The 16,291-nt window shown below is 49.1% G+C and overlaps 1 protein-coding gene across 1 annotated transcript; it reads left to right on the top strand.

The window, feature by feature from the left end:
• The first annotated feature begins 330 nt into the window (after positions 1-330).
• On the top strand, positions 331-8,199 carry MED20 (mediator complex subunit 20). Its single transcript, XM_066600296.1, has 4 exons — positions 331-517; positions 3,747-3,901; positions 4,821-5,074; positions 7,841-8,199. The coding sequence occupies exons 1-4, from the start codon at positions 504-506 to the stop codon at positions 8,057-8,059; spliced, it is 642 nt and encodes a 213-aa protein (XP_066456393.1). The 5' UTR covers positions 331-503; the 3' UTR covers positions 8,060-8,199.
• Positions 8,200-16,291: the final 8,092 nt, after the last annotated feature.

Genomic DNA, 16,291 nt, shown 5'->3' with positions numbered 1-16,291 from the left:
CGCATATTTCTGTTTTCAGCCGCACTTAAGCAGCGCTGCTGATTAGAGCCACCTGATTGGCTCTTCGGCACCACGTGACTACACAGCGTGCACGCGGATTGCCTTCAGCAGCCGTGTGCACTACACACTACACTTAGCAGCACGGGGTTAGGTTTAGGGTTGGGGTTGGGGTTAGGTTTAGGTTTAGGTAACCCTAAACCTAACCCCGTGCTGCTTAAGTGTAGTGTACGTCTGCTTCACTGTAGTGTGTAGTGCACACGGCTGCTGAAGGCAATCCGCGTGCACGCTGTGTACTCACGTGGTGCCTAAGAGCCAATCAGGTGGCTCTAATCAGCAGCGCTGCTTAAGTGCGGCTGAAAACAGAAATATGCGCCCCGCACGTATGTCAGGTGGAACATAATACGGAAATGGACTCAATATCCGGCGCCTCATGTAAGTAAGCCACACAATCTACGTGACATCTGTGCGCCTACGTCATCTGCGAGCGCCGATTGGGAGCCATCATGGGGGTGACATGGTGAGTGTGGATTACTGGGAAGGTGTTATGAATCTGTGTTATACTTGCTATACAAAGGGTTAATATGTCTTAGTGTGAAGCTCTTAAAAGGGAACCTGTACAATGAAGTTGTGCTGACAATGAGTGCCCCTCGCTGTGTGCTGTTGCTATCGGTTACCGGAGACTTTACATCCTATAAGGAAAGTTTAGTGAAATATTAAAACTAAATGAAGAGTCTGATTTTTTTCCGCATAGCTGCGCTTTTTTTTTAACGGTATTGTAAGCTGGATCTGCGACAGAACCTCCACCCGGAGCTCCCAAAACACATGTGCAGCCCCCTTATGTTATGTAAGCAGACGTCACATCATGTATTCATCTGTGTTAGGCCGCTCTTGCACCCGCATTGGGGTCTGTCCGGGAGAGGCCGCTCTCGCGCCCGCGTTGGGGTCTGTCCGGGAGAGGCCGCTCTCGCGCCCGCGTTGGGGTCAGTCCGGGAGAGGCCGCTCTCGCGCCCGCGTTGGGGTCAGTCCGGGAGAGGCCGCTCTCGCGCCCGCGTTGGGGTCAGTCCGGGAGAGGCCGCTCTCGCGCCCGCGTTGGGGTCAGTCCGGGAGAGGCCGCTCTCGCGCCCGCGTTGGGGGTCTGTCCGGGGGAGGCCGCTCTCGCGCCCGCGTTGGGGGTCTGTCCGGGGGAGGCCGCTCTCGCGCCCGCGTTGGGGGTCTGTCCGGGGGAGGCCGCTCTCGCGCCCGCGTTGGGGGTCTGTCCGGGGGAGGCCGCTCTCGCGCCCGCGTTGGGGGTCTGTCCGGGGGAGGCCGCTCTCGCGCCCGCGTTGGGGGTCTGTCCGGGGGAGGCCGCTCTCGCGCCCGCGTTGGGGGTCTGTCCGGGGGAGGCCGCTCTCGCGCCCGCGTTGGGGGTCTGTCCGGGCGAGGCCGCTCTCGCGCCCGCGTTGGGGGTCTGTCCGGGCGAGGCCGCTCTCGCGCCCGCGTTGGGGGTCTGTCCGGGCGAGGCCGCTCTCGCGCCCGCGTTGGGGGTCTGTCCGGGCGAGGCCGCTCTCGCGCCCGCGTTGGGGGTCTGTCCGGGCGAGGCCGCTCTCGCGCCCGCGTTGGGGGTCTGTCCGGGCGAGGCCGCTCTCGCGCCCGCGTTGGGGGTCTGTCCGGGCGAGGCCGCTCTCGCGCCCGCGTTGGGGGTCTGTCCGGGCGAGGCCGCTCTCGCGCCCGCGTTGGGGGTCTGTCCGGGCGAGGCCGCTCTCGCGCCCGCGTTGGGGGTCTGTCCGGGCGAGGCCGCTCTCGCGCCCGCGTTGGGGTCTGTCCGGGCGAGGCCGTTTTCGCGCCCGCGTTGGGGGTTTGTCCGCGTGAAGACGCTGTCGCGCCCGCGTTGGGGGTCTGTCCGCGTGAAGCCGCTGTCGCGCCCGCGTTGGGGTCAGTCCGGGAGAGGCCGCTCTCGCGCCCGCGTTGGGGTCAGTCCGGGAGAGGCCGCTCTCGCGCCCGCGTTGGGGGTCTGTCCGGGAGAGGCCGCTCTCGCGCCCGCGTTGGGGGTCTGTCCGGGGGAGGCCGCTCTCGCGCCCGCGTTGGGGGTCTGTCCGGGGGAGGCCGCTCTCGCGCCCGCGTTGGGGGTCTGTCCGGGGGAGGCCGCTCTCGCGCCCGCGTTGGGGGTCTGTCCGGGGGAGGCCGCTCTCGCGCCCGCGTTGGGGGTCTGTCCGGGGGAGGCCGCTCTCGCGCCCGCGTTGGGGGTCTGTCCGGGGGAGGCCGCTCTCGCGCCCGCGTTGGGGGTCTGTCCGGGGGAGGCCGCTCTCGCGCCCGCGTTGGGGGTCTGTCCGGGGGAGGCCGCTCTCGCGCCCGCGTTGGGGGTCTGTCCGGGCGAGGCCGCTCTCGCGCCCGCGTTGGGGGGGTCTGTCCGGGCGAGGCCGCTCTCGCGCCCGCGTTGGGGGGTCTGTCCGGGCGAGGCCGCTCTCGCGCCCGCGTTGGGTCTGTCCGGGCGAGGCCGCTCCCGCGCCCGCGTTGGGGGGTCTGTCCGGGCGAGGCCGCTCTCGCGCCCGCGTTGGGGGGTCTGTCCGGTCGAGGCCGCTCTCGCGCCCGCGTTGGGGGTTTGTCCGGGCGAAGCCGCTGTCGCGCCCGCGTTGGTGTTCTGTCCGGGCGAAGCCGCTGTCGCGCCCGCGTTGGTGTTCTGTCCGGGCGAAGCCGCTGTCGCGCCCGCGTTGGTGTTCTGTCCGGGCGAAGCCGCTGTCGCGCCCGCGTTGGTGTTCTGTCCGGGCGAAGCCGCTGTCGCGCCCGCGTTGGTGTTCTGTCTGGGCGAAGCCGCTGTCGCGCCCGCGTTGGTGTTCTGTCCGGGCGAAGCCGCTGTCGCGCCCGCATTGGTGTTCTGCCCGGGGAAAGGGACGCCGCTCTCGCACCCACGTTGGGGTTTGTCCGCGTGAAGACGCTGTCGCGCCCGCGTTGGGGGTCTGTCCTGGCGAAGCCGCTGTCGCGCCCGCGTTGGTGTTCTGTCCGGGCGAAGCCGCTGTCGCGCCCGCGTTGGTGTTCTGTCCGGGCGAAGCCGCTGTCGCGCCCGCGTTGGTGTTCTGTCCGGGCGAAGCCGCTGTCGCGCCCGCGTTGGTGTTCTGTCCGGGCGAAGCCGCTGTCGCGCCCGCGTTGGTGTTCTGTCCGGGCGAAGCCGCTGTCGCGCCCGCGTTGGTGTTCTGTCCGGGCGAAGCCGCTGTCGCGCCCGCGTTGGTGTTCTGTCCGGGCGAAGCCGCTGTCGCGCCCGCGTTGGTGTTCTGTCCGGGCGAAGCCGCTGTCGCGCCCGCGTTGGTGTTCTGTCTGGGCGAAGCCGCTGTCGCGCCCGCGTTGGTGTTCTGTCCGGGCGAAGCCGCTGTCGCGCCCGCATTGGTGTTCTGCCCGGGGAAAGGGACGCCGCTCTCGCACCCACGTTGGGGTTTGTCCGGGGGGGTGCGCTCTCGCGACCCAGTTGGGGTCTGTGCGGGAGGGGTCGGGGGCCGCTCTCGCGCTCAAATTTGGATCTGTTCAGGAGGGGGCCGCTCTCGCGCCCGCGTTGGAGTCTGTCTGGGGGAGGCATCTCGCGGCTGCGTTGGGGGTCTGTCCGAGGGAGACCGCTCTCACGCCCGCCTTAGGATCTGTCCGGGGGAGTAAGAGTTATAATGGTATATTGCATGTTGTCTTCAGATTCCCTGTAGTAAACACTCATCTGCTTTGAAGAGCCATTGTGGTTTTCTTTGCTGTCAGATATACTAGATAACCCCTTTCTGTTCCTTGTTTAGTGTCACGCAGGTTCCACTCGCGGAAGGGAAAAGTGTGCAGCAAACTGTTGAAATCCTCACCCGCAAGCTGGAGCAGCTGGGAGCTGAGAAGCAAGGGACCTTCTATGTAGACTGTGAGACCTACCACACTGCAGGGACCAATGTGGGCACGACAGGTATCGGGACGTCATAATACACAAACCGATGTGTCATTTAGCTGTGGGACCATGTAATTATAAATGGGGAGACGGCGCCGCTAGTTGTCCAGTCAGTATCACAGAAAGTAGCCCGTTAAAACAAAACTTCTACTAAATCATTTACAAATCGCTACATTTACAAACTTAATTGGCCGCTGCGATGAATGGAAGCGTGGGGTGGGGCAGTGGATGGATAGTGATCAGTCTAATTATTTAGTCCTTCATGGATTGCAGTGCCATCTCCCACAGCTCCAGATGTCGGCTTCACAGATGGCACTTTCTTAGGCCCTTACTTAAAGTATTGCCTTTGACTATGTCAGATGGGTCTCTGTTAGGATCCCAGACTCCATGGTCACTGAGACTAGAGGGGTTGACAAGAGGACAATATTTGGAATCCAAAGGGGGCTCTGCACAGGATGGATAGTGATCAGTCTAATTATTTAGTCCTTCATGGATTGCAGTGCCATCTCCCACAGCTCCAGATGTCGGCTTCACAGATGGCACTTTCTTAGGCCCTTACTTGAAGTATTGCCTTTGACTATGTCAGATGGGTCTCTGTTAGGATCCCAGACTCCATGGTCACTGAGACTAGAGGGGTTGACAAGAGGACAATATTTGGAATCCAAAGGGGGCTCTGCACAGGAGAGATACTAAAACCACGTTACATAGCATGTCGTAGTTATGGCATAAGTGAAGTGCAGTGGAAGACCCCCAGGCGACAGCAATCTCTATTCTGGCAGTTGTGTACAAGTGTTACGTCTGGCTTGCATTGGCTGTCCAAGCAGGTGATACTGGGATTGTATCTTAACATTATATAGGATGTGCGTGGTATTACCCATTACCTGGACTGCGAATATAGTAACTGACTCACTTTTCTCTTTGCATGGACGTAATCTAGCCCAGTCTGGAAAGCTTCTTTACATCATGCACTGCTCGGAACACCCTCTCAGCACCTTTGCTTTGTTTGAGAATGGCCCCTGCTTAGTCGCTGACCAGAACCTGGATGTATTGATGATTAAACTCAAAGGATTCTTTCAAAATGCAAAGGCCAACAAGATGGAGACACGTGGCACACGCTACCAGTTTTGTGATTTTCTCATCAAGATTGGTACAGTCACTATGGGACAGAGTGGTCGAGGGATATCTGTGGAGGTACCTTAATTTGCTTATGCTCATCTAACAGCCCATATTTGTATCATCAATATTATAATCTACTGCATTAACAACTTCTTCTCCTATATTTAATTTTTTCCTTTGCCTTACCATTGAAAATCAAGTTTGAAGTTCCCGTCATTAGGGGTCTCCCTTTCTGCAGCTTTTCAAACCACTGCCTGTCGTTGGGCATTTTACTCCTGTAGTAACGGGAACATGGAGACGTTCTGCTGGAAGTGGTAGCTGGACTATCTGCACAGACTAGCTCCCAGGGCTCTGCTTACTGTAAGATCGTCACAGATCTGTTGACAGATAGGAGTGCAGACATTAATAGGGGTTATTAGGCTATTAATAGGGGTCTGTAGGATTGTGTAGGACATCATGATATCACAAACCATTTCTGCTGATACTTGGATGAATGTTCGATTCATCTGTTACTGCATTCATATAGATGCTGTTTTGCAGCTGATTTGACCAGGGCTGTGAAAGCTGTATGGGAGTGTGGGAGAGCAAGTTCCAGGCAGTACAGTACTGGCAGAATGGCTGTTTAGGACACGGTGCCACCCGCAAAGGACTGCAAATAGCAGGGCAGCAAAAAAATGGGCAAATCTACATGGAATACTGAATACATAGACACAAACTGAGTGCAAACAGCAGCAACCAATGAAGACCTGGCTACTTGTGAAAAGTTTTTCACAACTTGAGTGTGCTTTAGGTCTAATGTCCACAGGACATGCGGATTCCGTGCAGGAAGTCAAGCACTGCCCGCGGCCAGTGAGCCCTGCTTACCTGCATTCCCCCGGCAGCGGTGTCTGCGCGGATCCCTCCACTTCCGGGTTTGCTGTACTGCACATGGTTCTCATGGCTCATGGTCAGACATGCGCAGTACAGTTTTTTTTCCTGCTTTCCCGTGTATCAGCATGGCACACCCGCAGTGTCAGCATGCTGCGATTTGTTTTCCAGACCAAAAGATCCACAAACCAAATCCTCATGTTTTAATCCATTTGCAGATGCCCATGCATCTCTATGGGCTGCTTAACTTGCGGATCTCCTGCATGGATTCCGCAAATCAAACCCGCCCCTGGACGTTGGGCCTTAACAAATAAAAACGTAAAACATAGCAACATGTACTTTTCCTCATGACAAGGCACGCAGAGGGTGTAGATCAATAGTACTTGTTATATAAATACCACAGCGAATGGGACCAAGGTTATATGGGGACATTTTTCAGAACTAATGCAAAGAAATAAGGTTGGTTGTCCATAGCAAGAAATGAGCATACTGCTTTTATTTCCGAAAGAGTGTTACAAATCATATCTAAAAGTGGTTGGGGGGGGGGGGGGGGGGCAGAAGTTTTTTCTTGCTCTAACTGAAATGTGAAAAATGGATGTGAAATGTTAAATGGGTAGAGAACACTGACATTTTTGAAACCAATGAGACCTTAAGGGGAGTGCTGCTAATAATCCCTGTTCCTTCAAACAGACTATCATCAGACAACTACCTACTTGAGTAAATCCTCATTTTACTTAAAAGGGTTGTTTGCTTTAGAGAAGAGATCACCAGGTTTGTGCGGGCCGATCTGAGGACAGTATAAAGTAGGGGCAGAAACTGACTGCAGCACTTTCTGCGCTTCTTGCTGTAGTCTGCAGAATAATACTGTTTACCCTGCTATTTTGCTCAGTGGTGAGTGGGTGCCGTGTAGTCCCCCATGTTCATGAGCTGGGGCTTTCCTGGATCTTGCCACGGATTGACAGTTCTCTGCCCACATTGTGCAAAAACTAGAGAGCTGTCAAACGATGGTGGGTTCCAGAGGAGCCGCAACTCCTAAACCTCAGCATCTGTCACAGATCTGACATTTACCAACCTATGACGTACAGCACCCAGGGCCAGACTACGGGGTCGACTTACTTCCAGATCCTGCATTCATGCAAGATGGAGCCCAAATCACAACCTGCATGCCTAACACACCTCACTGCCACCGCTTACCATTTCTGACAGGTTGGTTAGCCACCTCTGTTTCCACCAGCTGATACGTGACTAACATACTTCGAGGCAATGGATAGCTTGAAGCGTTCAAGGATGACTAATAAAGTTGAAAGCTTTTTTTCTAAAAAGGGTTATCCGTGCTTAGACCCCCCCCCCTCGTTTTAGGTAGCAGATTGACACGGAATAATGGGTGACATTCTACCAGTATCATTACATCACAGAATCTACTCGATATTGAACAGACAAGCAGCACTGCAAAGGATAAACAATGGGGCAGACTTACTATTGAGAATCTGTGGAGGACTCGACATGGTCATACATTATAGAGACAACCCATGAGTCTCAACAGGCAGCATGTCTTGCTCCATTTCCACTGCTGATGTGTTGTCCTGAAGGTTGTGGGTGACCGATAACATGTTACCCCGCTCCTAGGAACTTTATCTGCTGTTTAGCATTGAGTACTTGCAGAGCAGAATACTGCATGTCCCAGGCTGCTGTCCTTGTCTTTCTCCAGCCGAATACCTGGGGAAAGCTGGAACTATTAATTTGGTCTTGATTTGTACTTGTGGTCGGCAGATACTACTTCTGGCACCGTGAAAAATATACAGTAAGTCTAGAAAGTAGTCTACCGCATGTGTAGACTAATAACTGCGCCAAAAAAGTTAATTTGATAATCTTCTGTTTTACAAATAAATGGTTAATTTCAGATTTTGGGGTGGAAATGATTTGTTACTGCTAAATGTAATACAAAACTAATTTTCACGACTCCTCCTTTCCCAGGTGGACTACTGCCCTTGCGCTGTGCCAGGAGACTGCTGGAACCTAATGGTGGAGTTCATGCAGAGTTTTATGGGTAATCATGCGCCAACTGTTCCCCCTGTTTTCAACTCGAAACATGATGCCCTCTATTCACCCGCAGACACCATGATGCAGTACATGGAGCTACTTAACAAGATCCGCAAGCACCAGCAGGGCACAGTGACTGGCATGAGATTATGACACCAACACATGTTTCTGCTTTGTACCCTTTTCACAGGAAAGGGCTTAAGGGTTGGCAGAAGAGAATGTTAGTGATACCATGGAAAATGAGGACTCTGGATAAGAAAGAATGTAATATTAAATATGTTGGTACAAATGTCTTCACCGGCCTTCTAATATTCCTAGGAAAGCCTTTTATGGTCATTGGCACCAATGAATTTGCTGAGCATCTTGTTGGCACAGTTGTAGCTGCATATACCGTACACCGTTAGTAGAGCCACGAGAGACGAGCACTGATAAACATTCATAATCTTATATATTTCCTAATAATAGTGTGAAGTTTTAAAATGAACAGATTGTATTCTGTATCATCCAGTCTGTAAAGATGTAAACTGTCGATAGAACTGGCACGGTTTGAAGGAATGGTAAGCTGTGGCAGGAAATGTCTGCAGTCGGGCTAAATAGGGTGCTCCAGTACATACATTGTTCTAGTATTCAGGGTCACGGCTGCTGGAACCTCCAGCTATCTTTTGCGAGTGCTGCTGGGTATTGTAGTCGGTTACACTCCGTTGTCCTGATATTTAGAAAACGATGTGATGTGTGGGTGAGCTGCAATGTGGAAGCAGGTTTTATGTGCAGTTTTACATGCAGAGGGGTCTCTGGCATCTGTATGCCTTGATGTCCTGTTGGGGGAAGGAGTTACCTTGATTAGACAATCACTCTTATGCCTGGAGTAGCTCAAACTGGATAAACTCTTTAGGCTACAAGATGATTCTCTGCTTCCACGAATGTTTTCACACATATCCGATCTGCTGCTGATCTGCAACAATTGAATTCACATCGAAGAAGTGAAATCTGCTGCAGATCTGTTTCTAATTCCACAGCAAATTAGCTACGTGTGAAGACACCATGAAAATGTAACTAAATAACCTTAAAAAAAACAACAAAAAAAACATGACATGTCAGAACTATTGCTCGGTGGGGTCCAAGGTGCCCATTCAGCTGCTATTAGTGAGTGCTGTACTGATGCTCTAGACTTTCTGTGGCGCCCATACAACTCTCTGAGCAGGGACGAGAACTGCCACACAGGTACTGTGCCCAGCTGGATGCCTCTGCCCCGTTTGTTTTAGCGATCAGTGGGGGTCTCAGCACCCAGAACCCTACTGATCAATACTTCTGACGTGTTACTATGACATGTCAAAACTTTAAAAGTTTAATTTTTTTAAAGCATGCCTTACTTTGCAGACAACTTATGCTCATGCAATAGCTTGTGTCTCTCATCAATCTTGTATAACTTGAATTTTCTTTTGGTTTTACCATTGAAAATCTTTAAAGACTTTAGGATGTTTCTTAGATGTGGGGGAGGGGCTGTCTTTGTAGGCTCAGGTTTCGTGCACTAATACTGCTCTCAGATCTGCAGTCAGTGTGGTCACAATCTCTGATATTCTCTCTTGATATTATATTTACCTAACCTTATATGCGCACTTCACTTGATGTTGAAGGCATTATATATGTCTTCAGATTGCTGTGGGCAAAGCAGCAGAATCCTTACTGGACTGATCTATATTACCGGTCTCTACTGGGTCTTGTGTGTTTGCATAGTCACAGCATATCTAGAGATCAGACAAACACACAAGATAGGTGCACATATCAGGTTCGGTAATTACAGGATTAGGACAGGCAGAGATTGTGTCCACACTGTCTGCAGATCTAGAAGTGAGTACAGGGAAGCTGAATATGTGCACACTGCCGCTACCCCACAACTATGAGAAGGCCTAATGTCCCAGTGTCAGAGAAGCTGAATATGTGCCGACTGCCCCTCCCCCACGGCTAAGAGACATCCTAATGTCTCAGGTGTCAGGAAAGCTGAGTCTTTGTAGAACGCCCCCACCCCTACAACTAAGAAAAGTCCTAATGTCCCAGTTGCTAGTGAAGCTGAATGCCTAACCATAAGCAGTGGATGCAGAGGGGCTGCACTTCAAGCTTGATCTACAGCAGTAAAACAACAAAAAAAAAACACGCAGGCAGATGTGCAGAAGTCCTGTGACAGGTGAGGAACGCCTTAACCCCGCTGCTCCTCAGACACTGAAGTGTTGAATGAAAAGAAATCTGAATGTTTGATAAGCATATTGCATAAATCTTGGTGGTGGTCGGAGCCAACCACAGTTGTTATATGCCAAGTATGTCAGACTTTTAGTAGACGCAAGATGACCTACCTCAAGGTAATTGGTCGGCCCTGCTGTACAGGAGGTAGCATTAATATATTCAATACCAATTTTAGCACTTAAATGCAAAAAAATTGAAAAATTACAACCGTTTTTTTTTCTTATATGCTTGAGGCTGCCTTCACCCTGGTGATAAAATTGTGCGACATGAGAGTAACTGAAAATGTAGAATTCTGAAACCAATCCTTTTCAATGGTTTTATTCCCATGTTTGGGATGTTTTCACTTGTGCTGTGGTGTAAAAAAAAAACAAAACCTTTTTGCGATATTATTCTCAGGAAAAAGCACCGCTGACACTCAAATCGTGTGAGCACGTGCCATTTTGCTGTGATTTTCTTGCAGCGATACTGCGATCTCCAGTGTGAAGGAGTCCTAAAAGAGACAACCAGATTTGACGATAACCTGACTGTGAATGCAGCAAAACACGATGGCAATTTCAAGCCACATGTAATGAAAGCTGGCAATTACACACAATGGTGCACAAACTACTTTAACCACGATTGGTGAAAAACACAACGGAATGTGACGTTCCAGTCAGTAGTTGGGTGATATTTGCTTGTGAATTATTTATCACCAATCCTGTCCTGATGCTCATAGTTGCAGTTAGGCTGCTTTCACACCTGCGTTAGCGTCCGTTCATAGTTTCCGTCTCCCCTTTTTTGAAGTTTTGTATTGGCATCTAGTGCTCAATGTGAAACCCACAATCAATGATTATGCTTTTTATTTCCACATTAACCCATTAAAGTGGCTCTGCAGGCCTGGACAAACAAAGATGACTGCACTGCTTCTCAGCACGTCTCACGTGGACAGTGCTGGTTAATCAATGTAGTGTCTTAAGGCCCATTTAGACACAATGATTATCACTCAAAATTCGTCTTTTGAGCAATAATCGTTGTCTAAATGTGTCCATCTTTCACTGCTCGGCCGAACAACGGTTTTAGTTCTGCTTGAAAACCGTGCTTCAGCAGAACAGCTGATAAGCAGGGCTTCACACTGTGTTCTGCTGGGCGAGCAGCGCGGATTACAGCTGATAACATTGTTACATCTGTTCTCAGCCCCACCAGCAGAACAGCTGATAAGCAGGACCGCAGGCTAGGTTTGCTATCTGGTGTGGTGCTGAATTCTTCACGGGGAGCCCGTGGGAAAACAATGAGCTAACTACAGAGCTCAAGCCTCCTGCTAAGTTTCCTAAGAGCTTCCAGAAACTCATTTGCATGCAAATGAAGCTTATAAAGTACTAATAGCAATTAGTGCCTATTAGTACTTTATGCAAATTGATCGCTTATCTTTTCAATCTTTTGAAAGATATGTGTGTGTGTAAATGGGCCTTTACACACTGTAGATTAGTAGCATCATTAGTCTATCAGGTACTCAGAGAAAAGGGGGCAGCGGTTTTGTTTTTCCAGGACTGAGGCGTCACTTTAAGAATAGGGACTGTTTTGGACCTAAAGACGCGCCGAATTTTGGTATTTTCATCCCCACTTTTCGAAAGCCAAAACTTATTTTTCCGTCGACATGGCCGTATGAAGACTTCTTTTTTGTGTGGTGAACTGTAGTTTTTTATTCGTACCATTTTGGGATATATAATGTCTAACCTTTTTATTACATTTTTTTAAAGGGCAGGGTGAAAATTTGCAGCAATTCTGCCATTTGTTTTTTATGTTGTTCATTATGCAGTATAAATTACCTTACTTCTGATTATGACGATAACAAAATTATGCATATATTGTTTTCCACTTTTGCACAATAACAACCTTTTTTTTAGAATTTTTTTTTTGCAATACTGCATTCAAAGACTTAAAGGGGTTGTCCCGCGAAACAAAGTTGGGGTATACACTTCTGTATGGCCATATTAATGCACTTTGTAATATACATCGTGCATTAAATATGAGCCATACAGAAGTTATTCACTTACCTGTTCCGTTGCTAGCGTCCCCGTCTCCATGGTGCCGTCTAATTTTCAGCGTCTAATCGCCCGATTAGACGCGCTTGCGCAGTCCGGTCTTCTCCGTGTTGAATGGGGCTGCTCGTGCTGGAGAGCTGCTCCTCGTAGCTCCGCCCCGTCACGTGTGCCGATTCCAGCCAATCAGGAGGCTGGAATCGGCAATGGACCGCACAGAAGACCTGCGGTCCACCGAGGGTGAAGATCCCGGCGGCCATCTTCGCAAGGTAAGTAAGAAGTCACCGGAGCGCGGGGATTCGGGTAAGTACTATCCGTTTTTTTTTTTCAACACATGCATCGGGTTTGTCTCGCGCCGAACGGGGGGGCTATTGAAAAAAAAAAAAACGTTTCGGCGCGGGACAACCCCTTTAATTTTTCCATCAATAGAGCTGTATCAAGGCTTGTTTTTTGTGTGATAAGCTGTAGATTTTATTGGTACTGTTTTAGAGTGTGTATGACGTGATTACTTTTATTACATATTTTGCAAGGGGAGCCGTGCAGGTGTCATGGCAGCCGGGATCAAGCCTTCCCGGGGGGTGGCTTGGTGGGCTGCCTGTCAGAATGCAGGATGATGTAATGCTATGGCATTACATCATACTGCAGGAGCAAGCAAAGCATCGCTGGTTGTGGTTCCCCCTGGGGACTAAAAGAAACTGTAAAAATAAAAAACAAAGCTTTACTAATTATTTAAAAAAAAGTAAAGTTAAAAAAAAAAAAAAACCCTTTTGCCATATTTGCAATATTAGAATCTAAATATTAAAGCAAAAATACGTATTTGGTATCGCTGCATCCGTAAAAGTCTGATTATTATTATTTACCCCGCACGCTGAACGTTGTCCGAAAAAATAAATGTAATAAAAAGCAGTCAAAAAGTCGTTTGTTTTAAAAAATGGTACCAACGGAAACTACAGGACGTACCGCACAAAATAAGCACTGACTCAACTATTTTGACAGAAAAATTTAAAAAAGTAATTGTGCGCAGAAAATGGAGATCAAAAATAATGTAAAAAAAAAACCAAAACTACAAGTAGTACAGCCAAAAAAATCTATAAAAGTTTTACATTGTAGTAATCATACTGACCCATAGAATAAAGTTATGTCATTTTTGTTGCAGTTTGTGCGCCGTAGAAACAAGGTGCACTGAAAGATGGCGGAATGTCTGTTTTTTTCCATTTCTCTCCACTTAGAATTTTTAAAAAGATTTCAGTACATTATATGGTACAATAAATAGCACCATTGAAAAATACAACTCACCCTGCAAAAAAACAAGGCCTCATGCAGCTATGTTAATGGATAAATAAAGGAGTTATGATTTTTTAACCCCTTAGTGACGGGGCTATAGTAAAACTACGTCCTGCTGTTGCAGGACGTGTATGGAGGGAGGTAGCGGCGCTATCTCCCTCCATGCAGCGCGGGCGTCAGCTGTTTATTACAGCTGACACCTGCGGACAATAGCCGCGCTCGGCCGTTCGCGGCTATTAACCCTTTAAATCCCCCGAACGCTGTTCGGGTGTCCCGCACGGCCCCCCCGCTGTGAGATCGGGGGAGCCGTGCAGATGTCATGGCAGCCGGGGGCCTAATGAATGGCCCCAGGGCTGCCTTAACAGACTGCCTATCAAGCCATCCACACAGGGTGGCTTGATAGACTGCCTGTCAAAAAGCAGTATGACGTAATACTATAGCATTACGTCATACTGCAGGAGCAATCAAAGCATCGCATGTTAAAGTCCCCTAGGGGGACTTCAAAGTAAAGTAAAAAAAAAAAATCAATGAAGTTTTTTTAATTGTAAAAAAAAAAGTTATAAAAGTTTAAATCACCCCCCTTTTGCCATATCTATTATTAAAAAATCTAAATCATAAAATAAAAATATGTATTTGATAGCGCCACGTCTGTAAAAGTCCGATCTATCAAAGTAGCACATTATTTTTCCTGCACGGTGAACGTCGTCCGAAAAAAAAAAATAAAGAACGCCAGAAATACACTTTTTTAGTTACCCTGTCTCCCCCAAAAAATGCAATAAAAAGCGATCAAAAAGTCGTATGTATTCCAAATTGGTACTATCGGAAACTACAGGACATCCCGCAAAAAAGAGCCCTTGCTCAACTACGTCGACGGAAAAATAAAAAAGTTATCGCGCGCACAAAATGACCGCAGAAAATAATTGAAAAAAATTAAATATCTTAAAAAAAAATATACAAGTACTACAGCAAAAACAATACTATATAAGTTTGGTATCGTAGTAATCGTACTGACCCATAGAATAAAAATATCAGGTCATTTTTGTTGCAGTTTGTGCGCCGTAGAAACAAGACGCACCGAAAGATGGTGGAATGTCGTTTTTTTTTCCATTTCTCTCCGCTTAGAATTTTTAAAAAGTTTTTCAGTAAATTATATGGTACAAAAAATAGTGCCATTGAAAATTACAACTCATCCCGCAAAAAACAAGCCCTCATACAGCGACGTTGATGGATAAAGGAGCTGCGATTAATGTTTTAAAGGGAGTAGGAAAAAACAAAAATGGAAAAAAGCAAAAAAAACTCCGTCACTAAGGGGTTAAAAGGGAGGAGGAAAAACTGAAAATTTAAAAAGCTCCGTCGCTAAGGGGTTAAACCTGTTATGCTACAGCAGTGTATTATTACTTATTCTAGCAATCACAGACCATGAGAGACTTAAACGCCATTGACTGGCGTCCCATTTTCATGACAGTCCATCGTTCCTCCACGATTACATGGTGGAGGGCTGCCGTCACAGATCGAGTGCCCTCCCTCTGAATCTCGCAAATGCCCCGATCAGTGCTGGTAAGGGGTTAACAGCTAGGTTCGGTGGTCTGTTGCAGCAGGAGGGTGGCAGGCAGTCTCAGCTACCTCCCTCTGCCGATGGTGCAGGCTCAACTCCTGAGGTGTGCATATGCCGTAAAAATATGCATTTAGTGTCAACCTTTTACTCCCATGAAGAGGTTAATAGTGTCGACAAAACATTCAACAATACATTAAAAATATAAATTTGAAAGAATTCTATATATTACATGACACTAAATGGCCCCTTTATTAGAGACACCCTTCTAGTGACACCTTGAATCTCCTTTGATCCTCATAAATTTTATTGAATTTTGAATAGAGTAATAATACATTAAAACAAATCTAAACAAAGCAGTCATTGTTTGCTAAACATCCAATATAGAATACATCAATGAAACTTATAATCCTGATCGGTCATGCGCACCTTGTCAAAATATAGAAAACAGACTACTTCCTTTTATCCAAATCAAAAATATAATCATTAGAAATAATTATCCAGAACTATGACTGCCGAAACATTAACAAAAAAAAGGGTGGAGGAGAGGAAAAAAAAGAGGGTGTTATTGAGGATAAGACCTGAGGTTTACTTGAATCTTATTTGGCCTTCACAAGTGCAGCAATTAGTTACGGCATAGAGGTATTATTTTATCATGACGCCACTGGAAGCTAGGGGTTTGACAGCAGGAATGCCCCTCTCACACCCATAGCTCCCGATTGGCTCAAGGCTTTAAGGTCCTAGCAGCTTGGGGATGTAGTTAATGCTGGGATGGAGGGTTACGCTTACAGCTGGTTTCAATATTAACCCCAACACTGAAACCAACCCTCACCCTAACCCTCCATACCAGCCACACCGTCACCTAGCATTGTCCCCGCAGTTTGCCTCCCGCCTCCGCATCCACCTGCCTCCCTCCTTGGCTCACTTTCAGCCAAGCAGTTCCTCCACTCCCTAAGTGTTAGCCGCCGCTGCAGAGTGCAGGGAGGCCGACAAGGAAGCGGCTCTGCCACCACCGCTCCCTGACTGTCCGCCGCTGCCCTCCAGCCTCTTGGAGTCCCCGTCCCTCCCTCCATAACTCACAGCCAGGAAGCGCTCTGCTGCCGCCGTAGGTCCCCCCGCTCCCTCTGTGTCTGCCACTGCTGCAGAGTGCAGGGAGGCTGACGGGGGAGCAACTGTGCCGACGCCGCTGCTCCCTTACTGTGAGCCGCCAGTGGGCAGTGCAGGCAAGCCGCCAGGGAAAACGCTCTGCCGACGCCCACTAACTCACTCTTCCCCCACACAATGTAGGAAGGC

The sequence above is a fragment of the Eleutherodactylus coqui genome, chromosome 4, assembly GCF_035609145.1.
Source record: "Eleutherodactylus coqui strain aEleCoq1 chromosome 4, aEleCoq1.hap1, whole genome shotgun sequence".
In the NCBI taxonomy this organism is placed as follows: domain Eukaryota; kingdom Metazoa; phylum Chordata; class Amphibia; order Anura; family Eleutherodactylidae; genus Eleutherodactylus; species Eleutherodactylus coqui.
The sequence above is the reverse complement of the archived record's forward strand: the minus strand, read 5'-3'. Positions and strand labels throughout refer to the sequence as shown.